The sequence below is a fragment of the Lactuca serriola genome, chromosome 2 (assembly GCF_051521515.1).
Source record: "Lactuca serriola cultivar US96UC23 chromosome 2, Lser_US96UC23_V15, whole genome shotgun sequence".
Taxonomy (NCBI): Eukaryota; Viridiplantae; Streptophyta; class Magnoliopsida; order Asterales; family Asteraceae; genus Lactuca; species Lactuca serriola.
Window position 1 is genome coordinate 214,179,463 of NC_136409.1, and position 18,856 is coordinate 214,198,318.

General features: G+C 37.3%; 1 protein-coding gene across 1 annotated transcript; it reads right to left on the bottom strand.

Annotated features, from left to right (window-relative positions):
• Window positions 1-15,280: 15,280 nt before the first annotated feature.
• On the bottom strand, window positions 15,281-16,831 carry LOC145088460 (uncharacterized). Its single transcript, XM_079026819.1, has 5 exons — window positions 16,479-16,831; window positions 16,116-16,212; window positions 15,867-16,018; window positions 15,701-15,767; window positions 15,281-15,607 (listed from the first exon to the last, which is right to left on the bottom strand). Exons 1-5 carry the CDS (start codon window positions 16,614-16,616, stop codon window positions 15,591-15,593), a joined length of 471 nt encoding a protein of 156 aa, XP_078882945.1. The 5' UTR covers window positions 16,617-16,831; the 3' UTR covers window positions 15,281-15,590.
• Window positions 16,832-18,856: the final 2,025 nt, after the last annotated feature.

An 18,856-nucleotide genomic window follows, 5' to 3' on the forward strand; every position in this document is an offset into this window, starting at 1 on the left:
TATGAATGAAAAATGTATGTTGTTCCTTAAAGTTTGTTTCCAGAGAATCCATTATTTTATAAAAGGTTTAGTGTAGTCTTAACTGAACCAAGACTTAGTATATGTAAGTAAATCATCATACTTATATGTGGTTTTATATTTAAATAAAACTCCTTTTCGTGAAATCCTTAAATTCCCGTGAACGGTGTGTTTGTTAATTTCCCATGTGAGTTGTTATAAACATACTATGACTCGAGGACCTCGTACTCGACGTTCTTCACATGTCGGAATATTATGACACTTGTCACCCCAGACCTGCCGGTCTAGCTGTTGCAAGCAGCTTAGGTGCAGGTTGTCAAACCCAATATAGATCTATATACAACTATCACGCTCTCCCTACAAGAGATTATAGCTATAACTACGTGACTTTTCTGTTCTACTAAATAGTACTCCGAAGATGAATGTCTCACAAATTTATTCATTAACATGTTCACGTAGTTTGTAATAAAATACTCACTTTGTAAATCGATAGTATTACTATTTGAGGTGTCCAAACTATACTTATTATAGTTTTATCAAAATGTTTTATGTTGTAAATGAAACCTTGTTATGCATGACCATGTATTTCAATAAAATGACATTGAGAATACTAAGTATAAAATCTTACAGACCTTGCTCAGCATGTTACAAGGTGTGAATAATTCTTAAACTTGTTTTAACAATTTAACTCTTAACTGTCACTGTTTTAGATTATTTATAGAAAAATCATCGTAAGTCAAAAACTAAATCCGTAAACTTGGAGAGTTTGGAAAAAGAGTCTACTATGTTCACAAATTTCTTATAATTTTTGGTGATCTCAAACCAATGTGAAAATGTTCATTTTCACAACCTGGTCCGATTTCGTTGCTGCAGTGATAGGTAGTTTTGTAAAAATCACCATAAATTGTAGAAAAATTGTATGGAGATGATAAAGTAGTCATTTTAAAGGTATAAACTTGAACCATTTTCATATTAAGCATTTTTGAAAAATATTAAGTTTAAGTTGGGTAAAACAGTTTGTGAACAGGTCACAACTTTTCTGTTGTAAGCTGTCAAGTTAAGTTTCAAATTTGTTTTGGTGTTTAACTTGTATTACCCCCCCATGAAAACTAAATAAAACTAGAAAACATAAGGGTATGAACTCACCTTGAGTGATTCTTGGAAGAGTGGAAGGTCGAAGACGAGGAGTATGAAGTCAAGAACACTTGATGAATACGTGAGAGTTTGGATGATCCTAAGAACGATTTTTGGTGTTAAGATATGAGTCAATGATCCAAGAGTGTTATGAAATTATGGAATGAAAATTGAGTTTAGATGGAATACTTACCAAAAAGTGCAGTAGCCACTCAAGAACACTTGCACAAGGTGGTGGAAAGTAGAGAGAAAGAAGCTTTCTTGAGGTGATATGAGAAGTGTGTATGTTTGAAATGAGCAAGTAAATCAAGAAATCCTCCAGGGATCTATTTATATAGAAGGTTGCTGGAGCAACTTGTGAGTTTGAAGTGATGTGTGCATTGGTTTATGTGATGTGGATAAGGTGGCAAGTGAGAAGGTGACACATGGAAGGCAAGTGGGCACACTTGACCCACTTGTAGGGTAAATATCCTCTTAATATAAAATAATGATTTTTAATTAATAAATCCTTGAGAAATAAATAAAATATGAGTTTTGGGGGTTAAAAGTGGTAAAAATATGAATTTGGTGAAAAAAATCCCGTCAAAAATGTCAAAAATGGGTTTAATAGGCGAAAGTAGTCAAAAATCAGCTTTAGGGACCAAACCTGCGAGGTTCGGCTCTAAGAAGCTAAGAACCAAGAGAAGGGAAGAAGAAGGACCGAAGGTGTGAGGGGGGAGGAGGGACCGAAGCTCGGTCTCGGCTTCTGACTGCGAGGCTCGGTCCGAGAGGCTTCTGACAGGTTCGGTTCTGACAGGAGGTTCTGCTCCTAAGAGGAGTTTCGGCTCCTAAGAGGAGTTTCAGTCCTAATTAGTTGTTTTTCGATATAACTCACCGATTCGAGCGGTTTTTGGTCAATTTAAGGGTCGGGATGACCCGGTTGACTATAAAAAGTTTGAGAGAGATTTGGGAGAGATACACTTTTAGCCATTTTCATCGAATAATCTTGCAATGCAAGGTCCATGGACCCTGTTATACTTCGTTTATGATTATTTTAAGTCCCAAAAAGGGTTCATAGCCGTGTTTTGATGCGTTTAACTCCCTTCTTAAGGTTTCACATTGATAAACACATAGATTTACCGAGACACTCGAATTCTTGACATACAAATGTACGTTTTCATAGAATAACTTTTAATCATACAAGTATTATACAAGATTGACCGATTTGACTTGTTGACTTGACTTTGACTTGTTGACTTTGACTTGTTGACTTTGACTTGAATTTGACGGTTATCACACACCAATTCATACATGATACTGCATTTTATATCATCATATTACTGACGCGTTTTCGCAATACCAATGCATAACTGACTTGTAAAGTACAACTCATATATCTCTGTTTCAAGAATATAAGATATTATTGTCTCAGAATTACTTGTGATATAATCCATGAAGTAATTCTCTAAGTGTGAGTTTATCCAATACTTAAATCTCCACTTCTAAGTACTCATGAATGTTGTAGCAATACAATTACTATGTCTAACTCCCTTAGACAATATATAATCCAATTCATGACAATCTTAATTCACTACTTACTTTCCAAAGTATGAGTGACTGTGGAATTTGAATAATTAAATTATTTGGAAGTAAAACATGCAAAATGAAACACAAGAATAAATAATCGACAAAGGCAGTAAACAAACTGATAAATAATCTCTAGAAGTGTTAATCACCAAAAATCAATTACATTTATTTTGTTACAAGTTTCAAACTAATCATCTAACTACTAAAACTAATGTCATCTCTCAAACCAATAATCCTAACATGATGACTATGCTTAATCCTACTCAGAGCCTTTGTGAGAGGATCTGCATGATTATCGTCTAACGCAAATCTCTTCATTATGAGATGACCTTCTTCTACTCTATGTCTGATATAATGATACTTTCTGTCGATGTGTCTTGACTTCATGGTCTTTCGGTTCTTTAGTTAAAGCAATCACACCTTCATTATTGTAGAAAAGTTCCATTGGCTCCTGAATGGTCAGAATTACTCCGAGATCGCCAATAAAGTTCTTCAGTCAGGCCGCTTCCTTTGATGCTTCACTTTCCGTTATGTACTCTGATTTACAAGTAGAATCAGCCACTGTGTCTTTATTGGAACTTTTCCAAGTAACTGCTCCACCAGTTAATGTGAACACCCAACCAGATTGAGAACGAAAGTTGTCTATATCTGTTTGAAATTCGGTATCTGTAACATTTCGTTTATTAATAAATAAATAAATATTAATAAATTATTAGTAGCCCAAAAATCCATGATATTTATCGAAGTGTTGATTTTGGGGAGTCAAATGTCATGATTTGGAGTTTCGGGGGTTAAAGTGTAATTTTGGGATTTATTTTGAAAAGAATTTTAGAAGCCAGGGGGTGTTTTGTATCATTCGGACTTATATTGATTAAATTATTGGGGGCAGGGGCTAAAGGGTAACTTCTAGACTTAAGTTGAAAAGATTTTGAAGGGGAGGGACTAGAAGTGTCAAAACTGCATGAAGATTGGATGGGCACGGGATTAATCGGTGCCATCCTTTTTCCTGCCGTTGGTTCATCTAAACCCTAAAACTAGCAAGGATTTCAGCCGCCATCGTCAAGAGCTTCCTCAGTCGCCGCTTTCGTCGCCAAGCTCGTCCACCGCCTGCTGCCTCGCCATTGTAGCATCACCACCGAAACGTGCTGCTGGAGACGTCGTGGCAGCCGGAGGAATCACCGAGACTCACAAAAGAAGCCATGTACAACGAGTTCTAGTTTTGCAAATAGTCAGAAGCCCCTGGTAAGACCCTCCGTCATCTCTCTCTCCCCTCCTATGTCCCTTTCTGTGCGTGTTCGACGTCGGACGCGTCACCGCTGCCGCCGATGACCTTTTTGGCCACCTTTTCTGCTTACTCCGGTGATGGCAGCCACCTGTGAGGTGGCTGAATACATGAGCGGTCGAGTAGTTAGGCTGTTCACTACTTGGGAGGTACTATATGCGAGTTATTGGCCGGAAAACCCACCACCACCACCTCAAGGTGGTGGCTGCCGCCACTATCATTGTTTTTGTCGCCACCAACCACCAAGAGGGGTGGCTGTGTGTTTTATTATGTGTGGGAGTGGGTATTTTATGGATATGAATTTGAATATGTGATTTTTGAGTCAAGATTCCAAGCCACCACCATTGGAAATGGTGGTTGTCGCCGCCGCAAGCCACCATTGACCACCATTACCCGAGGTGGTAGTGGATGGTTCCCCACTAGCAAAACCCCAATGGGCTTAAAGATTAGTTTTGGGCCTATTTGGCCATTTTTGGGTTAGAAACCCTAATTGTGAGTTTATTAGATTGGGCTTATTGGGACCCACTTTTGGGCCATTGGGATTGGATTGTGTTTTAAGCCCAAATTACCCCATATCATTTACCTAGAGGAATAATGGACTTAATGGGTTAAGTCTTTAATGGGTTAAGTGAGAGCACTTAACCCTAATCGTCATTTCATGTGAAAACCCTAATATTGTTGGGTTTGGACTTGGGCCTCCTGTCGGGCCTAGATGTTTTGGACTATTGATGGACCATCCAGGAATAGGTATAAAGACTAGAGTATTGGACTAGGCTACATGATAAGGCCCATTAGACAAGCTTGGGCCTAATTTGGAAAATTGGGCCATAGATGGTCCATTATTGGGCCTTGAAGATTATGAGATATTGGACTATTGGATGGCCAAGTGTTTGGACCAAATAAATGGTTGGGTTTTTTTAAGTAAGACCATGTGAAGGATTTGGGTGGGCTTTAGTTGATTATCATACTAGTGGGCCTTTGGATTGGGTCTTGGCTTTGAATCAAGCTAAGTTAGGGGTAAAATAGTCTTTTACTCAAGCAAGGACTTATGGATATGTATTTGGGATCCAGTTAGTAATTTGGTTTATTTGGATGTTGACAGCTTGATACTCTATCAGCCAGCAGCCCAGGATTTATTCGCGGGACTTCAGCAGCACGAGGTGAGTCCTCTTCCAGTAAGAACGGGTCTAAGGCACCAAGGCCGGCCCGTATTTGTGATATGTTAGTAGTTGAGTGTGGGTGGGGCACGAATCTCATTATTATCAGAGTATAGATACCAGTCAGCATGTTGGATTGATATACTTGTTGTTTGTGTCATACTTGTATGTGTTTGTTTATACATGTGAGTGTGGGCGGGGCCCGAATCTCATAGTAGCCGAGTGTGGGCGGGGCCCAAATCTCGTAGTATTATTTGAGTATAGATATATGACTGCTTGATATGAGTAGATATACATGTTGTTTGTGATGCTTGTATGCTTGTTAGTAGCGGAGTGTGGGTGTGGCCCGAATCTCCTAGACAACGGAGTGTGGTCAGGGCCCGAATCTCGTAGACAACGGAGTGTGGGCGGGGCCCGAATCTTCTAGAGAGCGGAGTGTGGGTGGGGCCCGAATCTCCTAGAGAGCGGAGTGTGGGTGGGGCCTGAATCTCCTAGACAACGGAGTTTGGGCGGGGCCCGAATCTCCTAGTTAGCGGAGTGTGGGCGGGGCCCGTATCTCCTAATTGCATGTGATATGTGTATGGTATATGGTAGATTGGGGAGACTCACTAAGCTTCGTGCTTATAGTTTTCAGTTTTGGTTTCAGGTACTCGGTTTTCAAAAGAGGAGCTCGGGAAGATTGCAGTGCACACACCATTTGTTTAACCTGGGATGTTCATACTCTGATATATTTTGACGTGTGACTGTGAAACATGACTTATGATTTTATAGGATGAAGATATTTATGGTTTTATAAATGGTTTAAAAACGAAATTTTTAGACTGTATTTTTGGGACGTTACAACGTTACTATAACCAGTCACTCTCAACGTATCACTGCCACAAAGGACTAGAATCATGTCCTTTGTCCTTTGAAAACGCTTGAGAATGTTCTTAAAAACTGTCCAATGAGCTTTACTAGAATTTCCATGATAGCGAATGACCATGCTTAAAGCAAAGGACACATTAGGGAGACTACATGTCATATCATACATGACCGATCCTACAATCGAAGCATAGGGGACTCGACTCATATCAACTATCTATTCATCTATACTGAGGCTTTGAGTCTTACTCAATTTAGCATTTATCTGAATAGGTAGCTCTCATTTCCTGGCATTTTCCATACTAAACCGTTTTATTACATGGTCTAAGTATGTACTTTGACTAAGTCCAATTAGTCTGTTCTTTCTATTTATCAAAATTCTTATCCCAAGAATATAAGAAGCCTCTCCTAGATCCTTCATAGAGAAACAATTTCCAAACCAAGATTTTACTTCTTTCAAGGTTGGAACATCGTTTCCCATGAGTAGTATGTCATCAACATACAATACTAGAAAAGTTACTATACCCGCACTAGCTTTGACATACACACATGACTCATCCTCACTTATAGAAAACCAAACTCTTTGACTTTTCATGGAAACAAATATTCCAGTTGCGAGATGCTTGTTTCAATCCATAGATGGATTTCTCAAGCTTACACACTTTATTAGGAAACTTTGCATCAACAAAACCCTATGGCCTACTCATGTAAACATTTTCATCCAACTTCCCATTAAGGAAGGCGGTTTTGACATCCATCCGTAAAATCTCATAATCATGAAAGGCAGCTATGGCAAGCATTAACCTAATAGATTTTTATCTTGGCCACTGGTGAGAAGGTCTCATCATAGTCAATCCCTCGGGTTTGAGAAAAGCCCTTCGCAACCAGTCATGTCTTGAAAGTGTGCACATTTCCATCCATGTCAGTCTTTTTCTTGAAGATCCATTTGCAACCAACTGTCTTTCGACTAGGTTCTTGATCAACCAAATTCCAAACTTGGTTGTCATACATGGATTTGATCTCGCTGTCCATTTTTTTCCACCTTGAAGCCTCAGGGCCTGCCATCGTTTCCTTGTAGTTAGCATGCTCATCCAAATTTACTAGTGTTTGAACACTGATAAACGTATCACCATCTGACATTATATCGAAACATAGAACATTGGTGGCATGCTAACTCTTTTGGAACGACGAAGAGGTAATTTATTGTCAATTGGCTTAACTGGAATTTCTTCCTCTAGTTGAGTGTTAATGTCTTATAAGGTTCCTTCATTTGTTGACTCTTGAATCTTTTCAAGGTCAATTGTGCTCCCACTGTCCTCTTTACATATGAGCTCTCTCTCACGAAGGACTCATCTTCGAGCTACAAAGACCACGTTTTAACTAGGTTCGTAGAACAAGTATCCAAAAGACGTTTGTGGGTAGCTAATGAAAATACACTTCTCATTTCTAGCTTCTAGCTTTTCATGAGTCTCTCATCTAACGAAAGCTTCACAACCCCATACTTTGATATGTGCTAACAAGGGAACTTTCTCCCTGTCCACATCTCGTGAGGTGTTTTGGCAACCTTTTTAGTTAGGAAAAGATTAAGGATATGGACGGCTATCTCTAAGGCATACCCTCAAATGGAGATGGGAAGAGTGGCTCGAATCACATGGAACGAACCATGTTTTACATGGTCCGATTATGCCTCTCAGCCACACCATTAAGTTGTGGCGTCCTTAGAGGAGTCAGTTGTGAAACTATTCCACATTACTTGAGGTTTGTGGAACTCGATGCTAAGATATTATCATCCTCTATCAGATCGGAGCATCTTTATATTCTTTCCTGATTGATTCTCGACTTCATGTTTAAACTCTTTGAACTTTTCAAAGGTTTTTGATTTATATTTGATCAAGTATATATAACCATACCTGCTATAATCATTCGTAAACGTTACATAAAACCGATTGGCATCTCTTGTTGTGGATCTGAAGGGTCCACATACATCTATGTGTATAAGGTCCAACAAACCTTCACCTCTTTCACAAGATCCAGTGAAAGGTGATTTTTTCATCTTGCACAAAAAAAGACAAGATTCACATTCATCATTTGACCTTAGGTCAAATGATTCCAGCACTCTATCCTTTTGGAGCTGGGTGATGCGTTACTTGTTAATGTGCCCAAGACGACAATGCCACAAGCATGCCTTGTCTAAACCATTAGACAGATCAATGTGAAATACAATATTTCCTAAGCTATCAACACACGTCGCTGTTTCATACACACCATTACAAGATAAAGCTTCAAATATAAAAATACCATTTTTATATACCAAAATTGAACCAGTCAAATTATTTAACGAGTAAAGAAAACCTTGTCTGAACAATGCATGAAATGAAATAATGTTTCATTTCATTTCTGACGAATAGCAATAATTAATCAAATCTAAACTAACGTCAATACTAAGCAAAAGATGATAAATACCAATCTTGGTAACAGGAGAAGATTGCCTATTCCCCTTGATCAGATTTATCCTTCCATGCTCCACGTCTTCACTTTCTTTTAGCCCCTAAAATTCATAAAAAATATGAAAACCACATCCTATATCAAGGACCCAAGAACTAGTAGATGGTGATTGATTAGTTTGAATAGTATATATACCCGCTGACGATGGCTTCACCTTGCCATCCTTGATGTCCAACAAATACTTGCGGCAACTCCCCTTTCAATGGCCCTTGTCATTGCAATAGTAACAACTGACCTATTTGGGGTCACTAACAACTGGAATGTTTGAACTGGGCTTTGCCTTTGGGCCATTGCTAGATGACCCAACTTGGGCCTTGTTCTTCCGATTAGCTTTAGAAGCAGCCTTCCTCTTCTTCCCTTTGCCTTGTCCAATGGCGAGAACGGGAGTATTAGTGGAAGGGGCCAAAATTTTTGCCATCATTCCTGACTCAACAATCTGTAGCAGGTTGTAGAGTTGGGCCAATGTGGTTTCTGTGTTATTCAAATGATAAGCCAAAATGAACTGATCATAATAACTTGGCAAGGAGTTCAAGGCCATGTTAATGGCCAAATCCTTGTTAAAATACACATTGACCCTAACAAGGCGTTCCACGTATATTTGCATTTTTTGCATGTGGTTGCACATAGACTCTCCCTCTTTCATCTTGCAATCCATGAGGGACTTGACGAGCTCTCTTGTGGTACTTTTCCACAAGGTCATTGTTCATCTCATATGGCCAGTAGTCCTCATAGAACATATGCAACTCGGGAGTCATTGTAGTGACCATGATGTGATGATGCAAGCAACTTTTGTTGCATCATCATAATGTTTCTTGTAGGAGGCTAGTTGTTCTAGAGTAATAGTGGCTTCATGGATTTTAACAATTTTTCATCAAGGACATATTCTTTGCCCTCGAATCGAAGACTCATCTTAATGTTACACATCTAATCATTGTAGTTGGTGCCATCAAAGGTCACCTTGGACACGATAGATAGTAGGGAGAAACCCGAGAGGTGAGTAGACGACGATGGAGCAGAAACATCACCAGGAGTAGACATCTATATAGAAAAGGATAGTTTTAGTTGGATGACAATAATCCTTAATACTTTATCCCATAATAAATGATTAAGGCTAGGATCCAAAATAACATGTCACAATTAAGTATGAATATTATTTCACTTTAGCCCTTGTGTATGAGAAATGTTGGAAAATGGCTCAAAGTGGCATTTTTGTAAATAATTGGGTGTGGGAACGTACGCTAGACGTATGTGGTAAGACCCTAAACCCTAATTTTTAGGGTTTGGACCGTATTTAAATACCAGTATGGCCTCCAAGTCTCTTCTCTCAACAGCCTCCATCAGCTCATTCGATCTTAGCAAACCCTTGTCTCTTGTTTGAGCATTCTTGATCTTTGGTGTACATTTTGGTGACCTTGAAGGAGAATGAAGGAAGTAGAATCACCTTGAGAAATTGAAGAAGCTTTGTATCTAGAATCCTCCTCTATCTAGCAACCTCCAAGAGGTATAATGTTCTAAACTTGGCTTATATTTCTTTAGATATTGTTAGTTCTTGATTCATGAAACATTTTGGTCTCAAGTCTTGACATTTATGAGTATAGCATGCTCCAACCCATATAAGTCGTCCTTCAAATATTTTGAGATGTCTACAAGCATAAAAATATGATCTTGGTTCTTAGTTCTTCCCCATGCATGTGCTATGATTTCCTAATGGATTAAGAAGTTAGGGTTTATTGGTATTAAGTACTTCTAGCCATGCAAAGTCATAAAGTTGGAAACTTTATGACTTATAATGATATTTAGGCTTAAATCTGGATTTGGACATAGGACTTGATGTATTAAGCTCTTATTAAGAAGTTGAGGTGACCAAGTGCATACGTTGGGTGTACCAAATGGTACGCTATGTCTACGTGGTCAAACCCTCGACTTCTTGGCTAAGAGGAGTACGCCCCATGTTCAGCTGGAATGCCCAACGTACTCGATTGGGTTGACTCGACTGGTTTGTTGAATTGATCTTTTGACGAAGGTTGACCTAAGAGTATTTGGGGTATTTTAGGTCTCTTGGGATTGTTAACTAAGCTTAGGACACTAGTTTTATTTAGGTGATCGGTAGAGTTAGTGTTGGAGTTGTACTCTGTGTTGTGTACTTTTCTACTACTCGTCAGATTGAGAGGTGAGTTTTCCTCACTGTACTTGTGGGTTGAAGGCACCAAGCCTGGCCCGCTATAATATGTATCCTGGTTATGGGATAGTGTTATGCTAGTATATGGTTGATTAGTAGATATGTATGATTATCTATGATTGTTGGATCTGTGTTATGTTTATTTGCTACATATGTTGACATATTGTGGTTAGATTGAGGCGATCCTGCTTTATGATGAAGGCCAAGACACCCAGGGTGGTTCAGATTGTTGTAGGCCCTGCAAGGTGGTTTAACCATGCCGAAGGCCCGTAGAGCGGTCCATATAGGCTGTAGGCCCTGCGAGACGATCCATTCAGGCTAAAGGCTAATATTTGCATGCTTTTGTTGTTATGTTTTGTGATGGTACTTTAGGGGAAATCATTAAGCTTTGGCTTACAGTTTCAGTTCATTATTTATGGTACTTCAGAGGATCGTGGAAAGGCGAAGACTTGATTGTGCACATCTTCCTATTTTTCATGATATTGACTTTTGTAACACTCTAATATGATATTACTTTTGAAACAATGGTTTTTCTTGTAAACAATTATGGATAATGGTTGTTTTTGAAAATTTTAAAATTCTATGATATATGGGTTGTTACAAGTTGGTATCAAAGTCTTGGTTTGAGAGAATTGGATGAGCATTCGTGTGAATCCAGACTCAAACTAAGGAACTGCAAAAGTTTTAAAACGGTTTTCAAATTGTTTTCGAAAGTAACCAAGGAATGATGCGATGTGTACGATCAGTTGGAGCAAGAATGTATACCCCAAATTACCACATTGTTATTTGATATGATGTTTATGATAGAGTAGTATGCTAGTGATAGATTAGGAATCTTTAGGAATTGCATGATAGAATTGCCTAATATATGATACTTGATAGACCAGGGTTACTTATTATATGAAATTTACATAATTACTGTAGTTTGTAAGTGAATGCATCATATTAACTAAGATTTTATAGCCTAAGAATATTTGGTTTAGCCTTATCACCTATTCCTTGTCTAGTTGTGGGCTTAGGGTAGAATAAAGTATTCAACTGTCTATAGGATCCAGTGTTATGTATGATTCGCATTCACGAGTGTTGCAGGGTTGGTGGAAGTTTTATGGATGTATGTGTGAGCAACCGACCCGTTGAGGAGTGTTTCGCCATTCTCGAGAGAGTGAGGATAGGATGCATGCATATCCTAGATGTTGTATTGTTAGGTCAGTTTGTGATGATCCTCTAAGAGAAATACGGGTAAGTGTGGAAGGTAGTATGGGCCTGTACTATTAGAAGCACAGGACTTGTACGCATAGCAAGGAAGTCGCAACCTAAAGTGTTTCATTTATTTAGAATAGATTTTATAGTATGAAATGCAACATTTCTGATATATTCTAGTTTATTTTAAGTATGGTGCTCACGAGGGGATCAGGTTCATGAGCCAGAGCGGGTAGCCAGGATAGGCCAGGATTGACCGAGGATCAGATTCGTGAGATGATTGCTGCTGAGGTGGCTACTGCTGTCTGGGGATCGCTTTTGGAGTTGTTTGGATCTATCAAGACTGCCATGATTGAAATTTTCGACAATCGATATGCTGCACTTTTTGAGGCTGTTGTTGCGGCAGCTACCATGACTTTTGCTGCCGAGGGGATTCGTCGGGAGAGGGTTTTCCAGTAATGGGACTTCAATAATACGAAGCCCTAGGTGTTCGATGGAGTTCAAGACCAGATCATGGCGATGATTAGGTTGTATGATGTGGAGGGGTGTTTCTTCACATGCTCTTGTCCTGCTGACTAGAAGGTCAAGTGCACCCTGGACCTTCTCCGATTAGGGGTAAAGGATTGGTGTAGATTGGTAACTAGCTTGTACACTCCTAAGAAGAGGGCTACTGTGACTTGGGGGCAGTACTCTGAGATGTTTCACATGATGTATGTTCCATTTATGGAGAGGGAGAGGCCAGATCAGGAGTATTTGGATATGAGGTAGGGTACTAAAACGATCACGGAGATCACCAAGATGTTTACTGAGAGGTCCATTTTCTGTCCTGAGTTTGCTGCTTCTGAGAAAGGTCAAATGACCTGGTACTTGAGCATGCTCAAGATGGATATTCACCATTTTGTGGTCACCATCGTTATGGTACTCTCGTTGAGCTATAGAAGGTTGTGAGGATGCGGTAGATTGAGATAGAGCTCCAGGCGAGGGAGTTGAGGCAAGCTCTTGTACAGTCAAAACCTGCAGAAAAGCGGTTCAATCCCACTGATTCGAGACCTCGGGGACAGAGGGGCCGCACTTGTGGCAAGTGCTGCAAGGTTGATGATGGTGCTTGTCGATCTTCAGCTGGATGCCATAAATGTGTCAAGGAGGGGCCTTATGCCAAGGATTGTCGTCAGCAGGCCCCACTACCGATCACTAAGATTTGTTACCACTGTGAGCAAGTTATCCATATTAAGGCCAACTGTCTCTTGCTCACTGTGAGGCCGACGCATGCTCTAGCACCAGCTACCTTGAGGATTACAGATGGGCACCAGGGTAGGGTGGCACCCCCGAGGGATCGAGGTCGTGCTTTACTGGTACGTTTCGATTTCTCATTATGTCAGTTATTTTATGATATGCTTATGTTTATAACTCTGGTAGGTACATTCTCAATGAATTCCTTGATTGTACTTGTGCTATTCGACTTGGGTGTGAGTCGGTCCTTTGTATCCCAGTCTTTTAGTTGGGGTATTGATATGAGTCTTGGGGAGCTAGAGTGTCCGTTGCGGGTTTCTATCGCCAACCAACACATAATTTCTGCATCGAGTGTTTTTTAAGGTTGTATCTTGGAGATTTTTTGGGTGCCTTACCTGATTGATCTGATCTCTATTCCCATGAGAGATGTGTGTGTGATTGTAGGGATGAATTGGCTGAGTACATTCGGGGCTATATCAATTGCGAGGGTCAGAAGGTAATAGTTCGAACCCCAAGTGGAGGAGAATTGGTTATTTATGGAGAGGGTACCAGATTGGGATCAACCTTTTGTTCTGCTGTCGGGTTGTGTATAAAACGGGAAACATAGATAAGAAAAAAATTGTGAGTTTTATTATTGGGCTCAAAAGCAAAAGAATATGTATTGGGTTTTAGGGAATTAAAAAATAAACGATCAAATCTGTTGTAGTTGTGATCTTCAAATGAGCATGATAAATCAAATGTGTGGTTGTAGTTGAAATCTATAAACGAGTAAGATAAACCGACTTCACGAAACTCTCGAAGGGTGAAATACATAAATAGAATTCAATAACTCTGAAGTGTATAAGCTGCCCATGAAAAACTCTTTAGGGTTTAAGAACGACGGTCCATAGAAAAAATATCAATAACATAAATGTTAAAAATAAAATAAATGATATATCAATAAATAATACAATTATGATATAGATATCAATGCTATGAAAAATAATTTGAAATGCAAATATGATAAAAGTAATATATTTTCAAAAAATTGTTGTTTAAGGGACTAGAAATTTAGAATGTGCAATTAAACCTTTTGTGGCCTAAAAGAAAGAAATAAGAAACTAAGATCATCTAACACTTAAGAAAATATACCTAACAAAGTGTATAGTGTTAAGGATTGTGAAGTCTTGATCAAATGTGCTCTTGAAGAGCAAAGATGCTCTTGGTGAGCGAAAATGTTCTTAGTCAGAGAAGGTGCATGATGGAAATATGTTAAGTCCCGAATCTGTTGGAGAATTTGGAGAATGTGTTGGAGACATCATAATATGTTCCAACATGTGTCAGAATACGCTCCAACATGCGCTAGAAGTCGCTCCAGCATTAGGATGCGCTCCTATGCATGTGAATGCACTCCAATAGCGGAAGAATATGTTGTTGGTCTTGATAACGTGCTCCTATTTGCATGGTAGGTGGCCATGAACATCATCCAAGGTTGAAGATTCTAGAAGCATTTGCATGGCGTCATGTGATTGGTTGATTCCATTTAGAGTTTAATTACGGATGAGCTCCATCCATTAGAATTAGGATTTCCAATACTTGTCTATAAATAGACATACACCCCTATCACTATTCATGGCTAGTTTTATGTGAGCACATTCAAAAAACAATCATTGTGAGGTTGATAGTATATCATTTGGAACGGTTGTAAACATGAAATATTCTTTTGTTTTGAGAGCTCAAGTAAGGTGCATCGTTTGTGAATGATTGTAACTGTTTTTGGAAGTTAATAAAATCATCACTTTTTCTTTTTCGCCTGTGGACATAGTTCATTTTAATCGAAGCACGATAAATACTGTCTTTGGATTATAAAGTTTTTCAAAATTTTTATTCCAAGTGTTTTACTATCGTTTGTATAAAGTTGGTCAACTTGGTTTGTTAAATTCCCAATACATATTATCAAAGAGAATGATGCAAGTAGACTAGGAACCGATTTGACACATAAAGAGAGAAAAGACTTCTTGATGATATGAGCATATTTCATCATAAAAAGAGGCATATTTTATGCTAAATTAGTGAAATGCACCTAACCAAATGGCAAATGCATATCATCTTTGTGAGAATATATAGGAATCCTACCGCATTATTAACTGGCACATCAAGAAAGGCTTATTACAAGTCAGAAAACAACTAAATTAGGAGGAGAACCAAGGTTACAAGTCGCATATATAATCCATAGATAAGATCACTTGGAGAAGACATGTTACCACTTACCACACTAACATATCAAGAAAAAGCCTATAGATAAACAGACATTAACTGAGCGCTATAACATCAGCTCATGTACAACTTCAAAGAAAATCTACACCCCCCACAGAGAAAAAAACTAAAAACCATAAGCTCTGGCCATACTTTAGGATTATTTACCATATTGCCATTATCGCCCCCCTCTTTCGTCATGCAGAGAACAGAAAGGGACTTAATAGTAGAGAGAACCTGTAGAAACAAGAAACAATATATTTAATTGGGCTGAAATGTTGGCAATATTTTAGCGATTCTTGAGCACTTGAATTGCCAAAAACTTGTTACCTTGCCACCAATTTCCCCTTGAAGCGGAGTTATTGTTTGGATCCTCATCACCTCCATCTTTCTTGAACTAATTAATCAACCAAAATGGGGATGAAAATATTGTTAGTTTTAACATTTTTAGTGTTGCTATGTGAAAAAAAGGTTAAGTGAAGATGCAGATGCTCACAGAATGGTGAGGGCGACAGGGTTGGCTATTTGGAGAATAAACTTCTTGGCCACCATAATATATGGATGAACTCAGATAGCTTGGTTCTGCTGTTTCATTTTGGTAAATGGGATTCCCATCCTTTTCACCAATGCATCTTTGTGTCTTGTGATCTATATATTGCCAAAAATGGGAAAAAGATGATGAGGTAATTATAAATTATTCTGACTTACATCAGATTAAATTCTCCATAGACAACTTTATACCAACCTGGTGTTGAATGTTTGCCACTTCCATATGGACCTCCAAACTCCTGCTTGTTGGATGCTCCTGTGTTCTTAGAATGAGAAGAGTCCTTGCCTAGACCCTGAAATATAAATTATAAAATTTAAGGCTAGCGAATTCATTGATTCATATTACTTTCTTTCCTTAGTTGGACGAAACAATCTCCCTGTGTCCAATTGTTTAGGATTCATAATCACACATACAACAAATCCATGGAATAATAGAACACTGAAGATTGGAAGAAAAGCTCTGATACTTTATTCAACATGGATCCACCAAAATATAAAAATAAAGTGTGGTTTATAAAGTAATCGATGAAACCAGAGTCAAAAAGAGGGAGGAGGATACCGTGGAAGAGGGGCCAAAAACAGAGCTGAAAAGGCCAGAGGAGGTGGCGGCGGATGGATCCTTAGGGCCGAAGAGATTCTCAGTAAATGAAGAAGAAGACGAAGAAGAACCTCTGGATTGCGGCTTCCTTTGATCCATTTTATCTATCGATTAAGTGACTTCGATGCAACAAAGCGGAATCCAAACTCTTTGTTCGATCCTTGACCACAAAAGGGAAACCTTGATTGAATGAATGATGAAGAAAGTCAAGTAAATTAGTGGTGAGAAGATCGAAGCAGAGCAGTAGCAGTAGAGGGTGCAGGGTGATATGGGGAAAGAACACGTCAAGGAATGGTTGGTTTGATGGAGAAAATGAAAGGGGGATGGGTTATTTATAGGGGCCACAACATGCACTATTGAAGACGACACTTGACCCATATGCAAAACATCTCCCCCTCGCTGACCCCAACCCGTATCTTCCGAGTCTAGGTTCAAAGTCTTTTGACCCTATAAGTATAGTATAAAAATATAAAATGTTAATGTAATAATCGTCAAATATTAGTTAAATAGGTAAAATAGGGAGCTATTCACTAAAATAATGATATTCAAATATGCCATGCATATGTTGTAGAAATTAGAGGTACTAAAATAGAATAGTGGTAATCAAATATTGAAATATTAGTTAAATAGATAAAATATTGTGTGATTCCCTAAATAATGATATTCAAATATGTCATGTATATCTTGATATAAATTAGAGGTGGTAAAATAGAATAGCTATAATCTCATATGAATCTTATATAATAACCGATATATATATATATATATATATATATATATATATATAATTTTATTAATTTTATTATTTAACATGAAATTTAATGAGATAACTAGATTATAACTCGCGTTTAACGCGGGTGAACGCATAAAAAACATACAGATATCTATATATTGTATAATAATTATTAAAAAAAATTATGTTTATTGGTATTATTGAAATTTATAGAAAATACATTGAAATCGATAAATATCTATAATCGTTGAAAGACTTTTTTATAGACAAAATTTTTTGTTTTTATTAGTTGAACGACATTCCCCGTCACATATAAGTACCTTCAAAATCATAAATAATTACATTAGTGTAATTTGACGACAGATTGATGGGTAAACATTAAGGACAAGACTTTTAACTTTTTTTCTTGAAGAAGATGAATCATCACTTGAATCCATTGCTTTGTTTTAGTGTTAATGTTGTTTATAAAAGTTAAATATAAATATATAGGCATATTGGTAAGTTTTATTATTTTATAAGAGAAAAGTAATAATTAGAAAGGAACAACATTATCTAAGAAATAAATGCTTAATTTAAAAATATATTGCCAATTATTTAAAAATGTTACTTAATTATATTGTTATATAAACATAAACATTCTAATTAGACGTTCATTCCATAATAAAGTTACTTAATTTAAACATATATTGACAACAAATATACCATTTTTTCACTATATTAAATATTGACAACTATTTCATTTATTAAAATAAAGTCATAGAGTATAATTTATAGAATGTTAAATGTTATATGGATTTAATTTTAGTATATCATCAATTAAAATTCTTTTCTAAATAATGATTGGTTTATTTTAAATTAATTATGAATATAAGTGCTAGCTTTTATGTTTGTTTTTATTTATTTGGCGTTCCCAAGAATTTTGCATTAGACTTGACGTAACTTTGAATAATTTTGGTATATCATCAATGTAATTTGGTATATATCTTTCAATTATATGAAATATCAAATAATGACATTTCATTCTATTGTGATAATTTAGTTTATATATTGTATTTTTACTAATGCTAACGGTCTTATTTTTTCCTAATAACCGTAACGCTTTTACTAATTGTAATTTTTACAAATCTCTTAATACCCTATAATTTTTTTTATCTTACTTTATAATTTTTCATAACTATGCTATTTTCAAGATTGACTGTCTTAAATACGAAATTTTGCTCATTGATTTCGACCAAAAAGGGTTTCCCATGACCGATATATAACATTTCAAAGACAGGGACATATTAAGGCAAATATGTCAAATTAATAGCAGTATAATGTAGATAATTAAAAAAACTGAAGTGTAAATGGTAGTTTTAAATCATCAACTACCGTTCAATCCAAATAATCTAAAAAAAATTAATTAGGTAAGACACACACACATACATACATACATACATACATACATACATACATACAGTTAATCAAAAGTCACTATGCTTTTCTCATAGACATTTTATCAAACATGTAGAGTGCAACGTCAAATGCAAGGTTAAAAAGACAAAAGTAAAAGATTGGAAAACTAATACTAACATTTATAATCAAGACTATTCATGAATCCAAATAT

Coding starts and splice junctions, on each gene's coding strand:
- LOC145088460 (XM_079026819.1), bottom strand. CDS start 16,616: ATGGATCAAAGGAAGCCGCAATCCAGAGGTTCTTCTTCGTCTTCTTCT. Junction 16,019..16,115: donor TGGCAAACATTCAACACCAG/GTTGGTATAAAG, acceptor GGCAATATATAG/ATCACAAGACACAAAGATGC. Junction 15,768..15,866: donor CCTGTCGCCCTCACCATTCT/GTGAGCATCTGC, acceptor TTGATTAATTAG/TTCAAGAAAGATGGAGGTGA.